Here is a 12,686-nt window from a genome sequence, read left to right as displayed (position 1 = left end):
ACTGTATTGCCTACAACGGTTAGCTTTCATTTCTAATTCAGTCCTCTCCCTTGAGTTCTTAATCATAATTCTCAATTACCTAAGAAGATATGGTCATCTGTAGTTCCCATAAGTTTCTGTGTTTCGTTATTTACAAAATTGAGTTTCCTTTCTCTGCTCCTTCCTCCTACCCTGAATATCTTCTTTCTCTTGTATTTCTCACTTCCGGACAAAGATACTTGTAGTCACATCTAAACTATTCCTCTCCTCAGAGGAGCCTCAGTGGCCATCAAAAGGTGAATAGATAAAGAAGATGTGGTCTATGTATACAATGGAGTATTACTCAGCCATTAAAAACGACAAATACCCACCATTTGCTTCGACGTGGATGGAACTGGAGGGTATTATCCTGAGTGGAATAAGTCCATCGGAATAGGACAAACATTATATGGTCTCATTTATTTGGGGAATATAAAAATTAGTGAAAGGGAATAAAGGGAAAGGAGAGAAAATGAATGAAAATATCAGTGAGGGTGACAAAACATGAGAGGCACTTAACTCTGGGAAACGAACAAGGGGTAGTGGAAAGGGAGGTGGGTGGGGGGTTGAGGTGACTGGGTGATGGGCACTGAGGGGGGCCCTGAGCAGGATGAGCACTGGATGTTATGCTAAATGTTGGCAAATTGAACTCCAATAAAAAAAATAAAAATAAAAATAAAAAAATAAAATAAACTATTCCTCTCCTCCCCAAAGTAAGTATCAATTTGGTCACCAGGTCTTTGACTATTTCACATTATCTTTTTCATCCATTCATTTATTTTTATGCCACTATTTCTCCCTTGCTCCAGTCCCTCTAGGGAATTATCAAAATATTTCTCCCAAAATAAAAATCTAATTATGCTTGAAATTCCCTGGTAGTTCTAAGTTATCTGTGAAGTACATCCAAACTCCTTGGTGTGGCATTGAAACTGTTTGTACCTCTTGCCTTTCTCTCCATCCTCCTGCATTTCCACTGCCCTCAGTCTCTGTTCTAATCATGCTGAAGGTCTTGACTCTTCATTGACATCCATGTTTGTCTTGACACTTGTCATTCGTCTCTTTCCACAAATTTGCCTGCCTAGAGAATACATTTTTCTGTAGAATTTGCTCACATACCATCTTCACACTGAAGCTCGACAGCACCATGAATAAATGGCCTCTCTAGCACATGTTTTGTGAGTTGGCTCTATGCAAGACTTTGTGCTAGGTGCTGAAGAGGGAAAGGCAGAGATTATACATATTATCTTATCAAGGCTGTAAACTTACAGTCTCCTGGCAGAGTCTGCTTTGCTATCTTTATGTCTGTTTTTCTACCTCTGGCTTTCCTAGCATTTGGTACTCACCACAGTTATGCAACCTTGTTCGAGGACCTGTCTCTCCTCTAGAATGAGACTCCTCAAGAGCAAAGATATAAGGTGGCTTTGTATCCCCTAGTTATTGGCCCTCTTAGATGCCCAATACATATTTGTTAAAAGAGTGAATAAATGCATTTCATTTTTAGAATAATTCTACTTAAGATGAGATAAACTTTAAATTATAAAAAAGGGGTTTCCTAGCAACACTGATAATCACAATTAAAGAATGACTAACAGAGTTCAGACTGTGTTAAACTTTTTTATTTTAATAAAAATAGTTTATTTTAATTAAATAGTTTATTTTAATAAAATATTTGACAATACTCATTGTCACATAATGCATAAATTATGGCTGAATTATTTTCATAAGGCAAGATCCGCACTTGTTAATGTATCCAAAGCTATTTTGCTAGTCTATTAGAAGCTATTAAAACTGTACTTTTTAAGATTAAATTCTATAATTGAACATTTTAACTAACCCAGTTAATCTTTCCCTCCCACTGACATGATTTCAAATTAAGTTTAACTATTTTTTTAACCTTTGAGAAGTATTGTGAAAGAGTCTACATTCTATAAATATTCTAAAAGAGGCATGCATTAGGAAGGATTTGGATGCTATTCAATTATTCATGACTTCGCTTTAACTTTTTTCTTCTTAATCTCCCAGCTTTTCTCTTCAACAGGGCAAGGGTAGCTAATGGCCTTTCAGTAAGCCCTTAGTAAATTTTTCTTTCTAGTCCATTACTTATTGTTAAGGTCAACTTCATTAGTACATTTATCTTATTTTCCAGCCAAAAATATGTAGAGCAGAATGAGTAGGCCTAACATCATATGTCCTGACTACATCCTGGAAGAGAAAGAAAGTTCTGCTTCAGCTGATGCAATTAAATGATACATACACTGTAGGCCCTCATGCAATGGAAAGTTCGGAGTATTGCCGCCACTCGGCTCGTAATCCTTCTAGCAATGATGGGTATTAGGTAATGGAGTAAATATTTATGCATACAATGTGAACCCAAACCAAAAGCCACAAACAAACAAAGGATTTGAATTTACCTCTGTTAAGTTCTGTAAAAAATTGTCCTTTCCAGGCAGGTCATAATTTACTTGTGAGATCATGCAGAGAATTATAGCAAATTTAACATCATGGAGTCAGGAAAACAGAATTGGAGTGGAGGGGAAATCTGAATTTTGTGAATATGTAAGGAAAGGTGGTAATGGAATTACTTTAGTAGTTGGAGCACAGTGGTAGGCTCTCTGGCTGAGTTCCTAGAATGGACAAGACCTGGTTAAGATGGAAACTTTATTTTGTTTTTAAATCTTTACCTGCAGTGTCCAACTCTATTGCTTATGTTTGATTGGATCAGTCTCTAACGGGAGTGACTTTAACATCATCCAAGATCACCTTTCCCAAGACACCGTTTTACTCATTCCAATTCTCAGTCCAAAATGTTTTTTGTTAACTTTAATTCATAATAGAATTAAGTTTAAGGTAAATTACATCTTTGAGCAGAGTATAGTATTGGTAGCTAGATATATTTTTTATGTTGATTTTTTTTATTACTGAAAAAGGTAAAAATATTTTCCCACAATTTAGGAAACATTTTAATAAGAGAAAAATAAATATCAAAAAAGAAATGGAATAGAGAGAATTTTAGGAGCTAAGATAAAGTCCTATATGATTTTAAGAGAATAAAAACTATTAATTGGAATTATAACAAAATACTACCAACTCTTATTTAACATATTTACATTTTAGACTAATTATAAAATAATCTTATGATCTTTGAGGGAATTCAGAATTCCTTTTATGTGATTATTAGGTATTTAAGAGAAAGGTTACCAAAAACTAGTACTTTGCTTGAACGGGTTGTGCTGTAAAGTTTAAATCACTCACTTATGAAGATTGACCTGTTTCTTATTGGTCTGTGGGTTGGTTTTAAAAAAGCACAGCTGGTTTTGTAATATTTGGCTCATGTTTTCATTTCCTTCTATGATATCTCTTTGCCTCTTTTTTTAAAAGATTTTATTTATTTATTCATGATATACAGAGAGAGAGAGAGAGAGAGAGGGAGAGAGGCAGAGACACAGGCAGAGGGAGAAGCAGGCTCCATGCAGAGAGCCTGATGTGGGACTCGATCCCAGGTCTCCAGGATCAGGCCCTGGACTTAAGGCAGCACTAAACCACTGAGCCACCCGGGCTGCCCTCTCTGCCTCTTTGAGGGGATCAAACTTAGCACAGAAGTTTTGATGCTTTGCAAAATGGACGTATATTTTTAAGGAAATCATGACAAAAGTTATAATAATATAATCACATTTTAATGACATTGCCTGTATGTTTTCTGACAGATACCTCCACTCAGCCATGATTATATACCGTGACTTGAAGCCCCACAATGTGTTGCTCTTCACCCTGTACCCCAATGCTGCCATCATCGCAAAGATTGCTGACTATGGGATTGCTCAGTACTGCTGTAGAATGGGGATAAAGACGTCAGAGGGCACACCAGGTAGGTGAGAAGGTTTGCTTGGTGATTCTTTGGGATGGATAACCAGTGACTTCAGTTGTAAATTTAGGAGAATCAAGAGAACACTGTGTCCTATCATGTTTTGAGCAGATATATCCTGTGTGAATAATTGTGACCACCACATTATGATTTTAATAACTGTATTCTGTAGAGGAAAAAAAATCTACTGATGTAATTTTCTAAGGGAAAAAAAACAGAAAATAGAGGGTGTTTGATGTAAAATTATATATTTAAAAGTTGGATCTTTAAAAAATTTAGATACTCCAGAGGTGGTAAAAAAAAACAAAACAAAACAAAAAAAGCAAAAGTTTTAAAGTAGGTATTGTTCACACTTACTGCAAAATGAGGCAGGCCAAATACAGATTCACAAGCCCCTTTTCATAACTCTGAAATCGAAAGAACTTTGAAAACCCAAAGATTTTTTTTTTTTTTGTAACTGATTGGCAGCAAAATCTGACCTGAACTAACTTGATGTTTATTATGATCTTTGTTTCTCAAACTCTGAATATGTGTATGTTTCATGGCAGAAATATAGCACATTTGAGTACAGGGTTCTGGCCTTGACCCTACTGAAAGTTTCTGTAATTATGTTACATACATCATTTTTAACTCTCTTAAATATGAAAAAAGTATAAATTCCTAAATACTTCTTGTCCCAAGAGTTTCAGATAGGGACTTGGGGCCAGAGTTTTCAGTTGTACTGTTCTTGATACAGGCATACTTTCTTCTTCTAATAGATTGCTTATAGGAATTTAAACCTTTAAACACAGCACTTTGGTTTTCTTTCTTCAAAATTTATGTCATTGATACTTAACAAATTTTTTTTAAAGATTTTATTTATTTATTCATGAGAGTCATGGAGAAAGAGAGAGGCAGAGACACAGGCAGAGGGAGAAGCAGGCTCCATGCAGGGAGCCTGATGTAGGACTCAATCCCAGGACTCCAGGATCACGCCCTGGGCCGAAGGGAGGCACTAAACTGCTGAGCCACTCAGGGATCCCCTGTCATTCATACTTTAATACTTAAAAATAATGTGGCTTCTCTCTTTGGCCCTATATAGCATGAAGAGTCATGGTTGCTATGTAAAGTGAAACACTGATTCTGGATATCATTATGTCTATGGTCTCCAGAAATCACAGACATCATTTTCTTGCTTTAAAGTTTAATGTTGCAAAAAAAAAAAAAAAAAAAAAAGTTCAATGTTGCTTTTTATGGTCATCCTCAACCCCTACTTGTCGTGCCTGTTCTAGTAATCCTATCACATCTACTGTTAATTGACTCTACCAGTGAAAATCCACTTCCTGTACTCTTGTGTGTTTAGATATGTTCTTTCCGATTACTGTCTACTCCATGCGATCCTTCCTTTCTTTCTCAACTCCCATTCCCCTTTTAGTCTCAGGTTCATCAGAACCTCAGGTTCTGATTAATAAGAAACATTCATAAGCAAGTGCTCTGTACAGACATCTTGTCTTTTGGTCTTCAGTTTGAACAGAAATAGAAAATTGAGGGGTTGATTTATGTTTGGAGCAATAACTCCAACTTTAGAAAAATCTTGTATAGTTTGTTACTTGTAAATAAAATTACACCATCTTGATGATTGGCACTCAATTAAAACGCATGCCTTAGACAGAAGACAATGGGGGATATCTAAGAAAGCAAAAGATCCTAGTTTGTTCTCTAACCATCCCCCTCACCCTCCCACCCTACTTATGTACTTGGATAGGCAGATGGCCCCAGCTTGCAATGTGTGGTTTTATTTTTGCTCCAAATATGTATCCTCTTTTTTGTTTTTCATAGCTATGTGTTGGAAGTAGAGTGTACGCTCTCATAAACTTTTCAAAGTACATATTATGGCTGCAAGTGTCTCTGGGTTGTTTAATAATAAAGTGATTATCTCTTGAGCACCAGCTGTGTATCAGGCTCAGTGCCAGATACATCAGACACATGGTATCTTATCCTCATGTCAAGTTAGCTTTTACTTTCTCATCTGTAAAGTGAGGAAGCTGAGGCTCAGCAAGATTCTGTACTTGCAGGAAGTCATACAGTAAGTGGTCAAGATAACAACTCAATCTAAATGAAAAATGAATCCAGAGCTATTTGGCTTTAAATCCTAAATCTCTTTCCTAGATTACATGCAACTCTAACTTGTACTTAAAGAGGCTTAAATATCCAATCTTCATTATAAAAAATAAAAATAAAGCAAAATGGGGACACCTGGGTGGCTCAGTGGTTGAGCATCTGCCTTCGGCTCAGAGTGTGATCCCTGAGTTCCAGGATCGAGTCCCATATCGGGCTCTCTGTATGGAGCCTGCTTCTCCCTCTGTCTGTTTCTCTGCCTCTCTCTGTGTTTCTCATGAATAAATAAATAAAATCTTAAAAAAAATAAAGCAAAATGATGGGACCATAAACAACAAAGATTACCAACTACAGGTTTGGAAGAAGAATCTTAGAGGATGGAATTCCATAGGCTTCATACACTCCCACCTAGAAAATGTAGGCCCAGGATAGGGGTCTTCTCTTGGGAGATGTGCTGATGATTCTCATGTGATATGAAAGTGGGCCACACCACTCAACTGAGGCCTGCAACTTGTTCCCCCTCCAAACTGCAATCCAGTAACAGTGTTCATGGAGTAGAAATCCTCTTGATGAGGCCTTGTCCACCTAGTTGAACAGAGGATCTGTCTGGTCCCTGTTGACTGTGTTCTGAGTTTCAAACCTGCCACTTCCCTCAGTGGGCTGGACCAGCTAGCAGCCCACTCAATTCAACTCTGTTCAGACTCATTGCCCTTCGTTTTAAGTATCTGACTTCCTCTTTGGGTCTGAACCTGCCTAGAGTTCAATATCCAATTGATTCTTCATGCCAAGCCAGATACTTGTTACTGATCCTTTTAACCTGCTGCTATATCAATGTAGGATAATATATATAGTGAAGAAAGATCATGACAGAAAAACCCAAAGCCTGATCCTTTCTGTTCTGTCCCCTTTTCCTCCAGGCTGCTTAATACATTGTAAGCATTTTTCCCTCATATATCCCGGACCTTCTTTTTATCATTATTCTATTCATTATTGTTAGAGCACTTCCATTTATCTCAGCCCTAAACTCAGCCTCAAATTTTAAGTAACTGTTACCATTGCTAACCACCATCACCAACTCTTCCTTCTCCAAAACAATTATGTTTGAGAAGAAAATCATCTCCTTTCATATGATTTTAGTAATCTCCTGTCTTTTCCTTTTAAATGAATCTTCTTCTTAATATTAATAACCTTTAACTTGGAGACTTTTAGAGAAACAAAAGACTGTGTGTTTGTTAAACTTTTGTGTGTGTATCAGTAGATGGGCATGTTTTATAGTAACCCTTACTGTGGTGCATTCACTCTGTTGTGTGCATGTGAGAGTGGGTTCATTACTATTTTCTGAGAGGAGATGTGAGTGGGAGCAAACTGTGGCATGTACAGTGTGGTGCCTTGTGCTTAGACTTTTGTGTGGGTTGATTATCTCATTTAATCCTCATGACTGTCTGGCACAGTTCTTACTAGTATTCCTGGTTTGCAGATTAGGAAACCAAAATTTAGAGCCCATTAGGAGTGTCCATAGTCATACAAGATGCAAATCCAGCCTACCAGGGAGCAGAGCCTCTGCCAGGTAGCATCAAAGGTAGAATGCAAGTTAGAAACAATTCAGTTATTGGCAAGGACTGATGCAATGTCTGTTTACATTTCGAAAGGTTAATATGGGATGGATTCTTTCAACTGTAAATAACATGTAGAGCTTCAACTTTAACTCAGTTAAATGGATATATTTATATCATATCCTGTTGAGAATGACAGTCATTTCTGGGTCCCATCATAGTTGCACTGTTGACTTGAGGTGAATGCTGAATGATGGCTTCAACCTTGCCAACATCCATAGAAATACAGTCATCTTTGTGTAACTAAAAATATTCTCTGGTTATACACTATTATCTGATAGAGATTATAAAACATGCTCTACTGATATTCCTCTAAAAGTAAAAAAAGGAAAGAAAATATGTTTCTGTGTACTGTGTGAAGTATAGTCAGACCTAACATAAATTTCTCATATTTTTTAAAGATTTTATTTGCTTATTTGAGACAAAGAGAGAACGTAAGTTGGAGGGGAGGGGCAGACAGAGAGGGACAAGTAGACTCCCCGCTGAGCAGAGAGGCCCTGAGGCGGGGCACCATCCCAGGACTGTGAGCTAAAGTCAGATGTTTAACTGCCTAAGCCACCCAGGCGCCCCTAAATTTCTCATATTTTTGACCTATGGATCTTTTCCTTATTTACTCATTGCACTTGTTAAAATGCAGGCTCATCTGAAAAATTGTTAAAAATAGTTTTTAGACAATGAATCGTATTTTCCCAATTATTTTGATGTTATAATTGTCATGATAATTCTCCAAGGGGAAATTATCTTTATTCACTTATTCATGCATTTGGCAATAATTTATTGCATGTTTGCCAAGTACCAAACTGGTGGTACTACTTACTAGCTGTGTGATGTTCATCAAGATTTACTGTCTGGGGCTCGGTTTTTACTTGTGTAAATTGAGAAAAAATAATGTCTACCTCATAGGGCTGTTTTAAGGGTGAAATGAATAATCCACATAAATAGCATAGAACAGGTCTCGGCATATTGCACTTGCTCCAACTGTCAGCAGTATCTCTAGTGGTGAATTTGGGGAATGTGCATGAATAAATGTATATTTTACCCTCCAGAAAGCACATGTGCTTCTGCCAAGAGAAATAGGGCTATAAAGAAATAATCATAAAGCATTTTGTTAGTTTCAGTAGGTGATCTAGTTCAAGATAAAGTGATAAGAGCACAAAGGAGCAAGTAATTAACTGAGTTGTAAGTTTTCAGGACTTCCTTCGTATAGGAGATGATTCTGGAATTATATCTTAAAGGGTAAGCTGGAAGTTTGAGAAAACAAACAAACAAACAAAAAAAATAAAAGATCCGGAGTAGAAAAAAAAAAAAAAAGATCCGGAGTAGATATTCCAGGCAAAGGGTACTAAGGTATATGACTTGTCTTATTCAGATAACTGCAAATTCTTATGGTCTAAGTGATAGATGGAGGAGGAAGGGTTATTTAGCCAAGTATCTTTCAATTCTAGCTGTGTATTATTAGATAACAGCACATAGAGCTTTAAAAATGTATCTAATAGGGCTATATCATTTATAATTCTATTTTAGAAGGTGTGGAGTGGAACTCTCAATCTGTCCACAGGTTAGAAGCTCCTACAGTACTTTTAAATATATAAATATGGGGACCTCATCCCCAAGGATTCTGATTTAAGTTCTAGCTAAGCTACGATGGAGCCCAGATATGGATGTTATTTAAGTATATCCAGGTAATTCCAGGGTGCATTCAAGACCTAGAGTCCCTGGTCTAGAATGAGAGTCAAGAACATCTTCAGTCTTTTGTTTCACACAAATATTCCTGATACATAGCCCAGAATAACACTTTTCTATCTCATGAAGGGCTTTTTAGATCATGCCAAATAATATAATCTTTCAGTTATGGGGAGTCACTGAAAAATATTCTTGTTTGTTAGCAAAAGGTTCCCATCTCTGCATCGTATAACTAGTGTCATTGCCTGATGAGTCAATGATAGGATGGGCAGCTCAGATTTTGGTACTGTCTCACAGTGGGGGGAAATGTTATTTATAGAAAAACCTTTAAGAAGCTAAGTATTTACTCAAGATTTTAAAAGTATTAGTCTGTGATAGAATCAAAAAGTTAAGAGAGTGAGTAAATACGAGTAGAGTTTGGACTTCCATCCAAATTGAAAAAACAAAACAATGTCAGTTACTTTAGTTAATCTGTCTCAGTGGTGCACATTCTAGGCACCACAGTGGAGTCTGGAGATACAAAGATAGATACAACTTAGTGAACCATTTGTCTGTCTGGAATCTGTTAAACATAGGCCGTGAAGTCAGACTGTCTGGTTTTGAATTCTTGATCTACCACTTACTAGCTGAGGCTTGGAAATTACCTAACTTCTTTTCTTGGTTCAACAATAGTACCTAATAACAGTATCCGTTTTCGTAGATTGTTGTGAAAATTAAATGAGTGATTCATATAGTGTTGAGCACAATGCCTGGCACATTCTAGCTGCTTTGCTTTCCTGAACTTTCTGCTCTTTCTTGTCAACTTTGAGGGTTCTAGGCTCTGTTTTTGTTTCCCTTCCCTGTGCTTTGGGCTGGAAACTCTCTGGGGTTGTCAGAGGACTCACTTTGTTTGCTTTCTCTCAGGGATCACTGTCCTGTGCCTAGTGTCCAGTGGTTCATATATTTTGCCTGGTATTTCACTGGTTTATGCAGGATGGTAAGTCTAGTCCCGGTTGTTCTGTCTTAGTGAGGGGTAGAAATGACACATGTTGAAAGATTTATTTGAACAGCCTAATATAACAAATATACATTTAGGATTTCAGTTAGTGTTTGACCTTTCTAGTCTTTGAGAGCCACTGATGCTAAACAGGGTATCCCTGCAGTGTGGTGAGATGGTCCGTGAGCACCGTAGGTCATTCCTAATCCTAGATCATCACTCCTGTGGCAATACTGCCCTTTTGTAGAGAGGCAAGAGATGTTTCTATTTCTAACCTTTCCCAATGGTAGGTAACGTTAGAGTTGTTCATTTCCATCGCAAATTAAATTCAGTGGTGAATACATTGAATAACTTGAGAGGTTATTCTTCCTGTTACTACTCTCGTGACAAGTATTGTTTAAGGTGAAAATTTCGGAAGAACTTGCATTTGCAGTATCAGGAAAGTCCTCAGTGATGAAGTACATGTAGAAGAGCTTTGAGAATCTTCTCATGGTTTAGGTTGACAATCAAAACATCATGTTGGCAGCTTAGGCCTTCACACCCTGAGACCCCCTTCCCCCAATCATTTTGGTTTTTGATGAGGCAGCTCAGACCAAATCACTTTAGAATAAGATTTGATTTGTAAAACATAAGGACATGAGTTAAAAGCAGGAAATCCTATTATGCAGGTCAAAATATGTGTTTCTAATAAATTAGCAGCAATAATTCTTAACAATCTGGTAACAAATATATCAATATCTAGATTTGTATGCGCTTAAGTTTTTTATAGATGTGTTATATAAATTCTGCTTCACTTTTCTTTCTCTAATTAATATTTCATGGACATGTTTTTATGTCAAACATCAATTTAGCAGTTACATAGTATTTCTTTGCTTATATGTACTGTAATTTACTTAACCACATCTTGATATATATTTAAATTTTTTCTGACTTTTTGATATATTGACAGTGCTTTAATTAACATAACTGTAAATTAAAATTGTCCATTTATGAAACTGATGTTTTAAACATTAAATTACTAGGCATGGTATTGCTGGGAGTGCATATGTTGAATTTTGAAACACTAATTGCCTCTTAGAAAGGTTTGTCAATTAAAATTTCCTCCATACTCAAATTAGAGCACCCATCTCCTATTTTGGGCTTGTTATTCTTTTTAATCTTCACAAAATCAATAGTTGAAAAGTGAGAACTTAATGTTCTTATTTTCAAGTGTTTATTTGCTTATTTTTTATTTGAGGCTAAGCAATCTTTAATACATAGGACATATTTTTCCTTTCATGTTCTATTTGTTTTTGTGTCTTTATTCATTTGTCCATTCTTCTTACTCATTTGTAAAGCTGATTTTAGTTAACGTTGACTCTTTGCCTCTCATATATTCAAATATTTTTCAGTGTAGATTTTGTCCTTAAACCTTGTTTATGGCATTTTGCTGTTGTAGAGCTTGAATTTTTTAGGTAAAAAACTTATGTTTCTTTTGCCTTTTGAGGTCTGATTTTCCTGACATGTTTCACCAGTGCTACACTGAGGACAGGGATGATGGGGCTGATCTGTGCCAGGGCAGGCAGTTGTTTATTAATTTTAAATCTCCAAAGACAATGTGCTTTCCGCAGCTCTCAGTCTTCAGCTCTCATCACCCACTTTCAGAGGATGATTAGGAAGACCTTTTGCATCCAAGTACTATCAACTTAGCTATGAGTATGTCTTCAGTACTTTCATACATTTATATTTACATTCAAAGTTTTGATTTATCAAAAGTTTATTAGGTTAAGGAGTAATGTGGCTACTCTGCTCTTTAACAGACAACTCACACCATTATTATTTATTAAAAGTCTGTCTTTTCCCTGGTGCTTTGAATGTCACCTTTATCATATCTTTCCTGCATATTTCTGTCCAAGTTCTCCATCTAGTTTCAGTGTTGTGTAGATTTTGGTAGAATACCAAAGATTTCAATTATGTTATTTTATAGGACAATCTGATATAAACTTTTGTTTACTCAGCATTTTTTAAATTAATGATTTTCAAGTGGATATTATACCTTTTCAGAGAAACAACTTACACCAATATTTTATGCATTTTATATTTAAAGATATGGATTAGGGATAAATGTCTCATGTTATTCTATATACTTTGTTGATTAAGTATCATTTTATTGCAATCTGTGACAACATATTTGATGCAGACCAGCCCATTTGATGGATTACAGTCAGATCATCATTCAATGTTTACTGTTTGGGGGAGTTTATTTTCCTAAAGGCATCTACTGCTGCATAGATAACTTCTGAAGAAATTGTTAGTGCAAGCAAGAAATTAGAAAATCATTAGAAATTCATTGGATAAGTTCAAGAAGTACTTAGAAGTGCCTTATGTTGTAGTTGAGATACTTCCTAGATATATAAATAAGGATTGTATTCTCCTGCTGGGGATTGTGTCAATGAAG

The 12,686-nt window shown here is 36.3% G+C and overlaps 1 protein-coding gene across 3 annotated transcripts in view; it reads left to right on the top strand.

Moving 5' to 3' along the window:
- The window catches only part of LRRK2 (leucine rich repeat kinase 2), a 140,135-nt gene that overhangs the window by 105,553 nt on the left and 21,896 nt on the right, over window positions 1-12,686 (top strand). For all 3 annotated transcript variants that reach the window (XM_072765568.1, XM_026000120.2, XM_026000121.2), the window contains one exon: window positions 3,723-3,883. In XM_072765568.1, coding sequence (XP_072621669.1) covers window positions 3,723-3,883 — 161 coding nt within the window. The remainder of the gene's footprint in view (window positions 1-3,722; window positions 3,884-12,686) is intronic.

Source organism: Vulpes vulpes, chromosome 8 (assembly GCF_048418805.1).
Source record: "Vulpes vulpes isolate BD-2025 chromosome 8, VulVul3, whole genome shotgun sequence".
In the NCBI taxonomy this organism is placed as follows: Eukaryota; Metazoa; Chordata; class Mammalia; order Carnivora; family Canidae; genus Vulpes; species Vulpes vulpes.
This window is presented reverse-complemented; position numbering and strand designations above follow the sequence as displayed.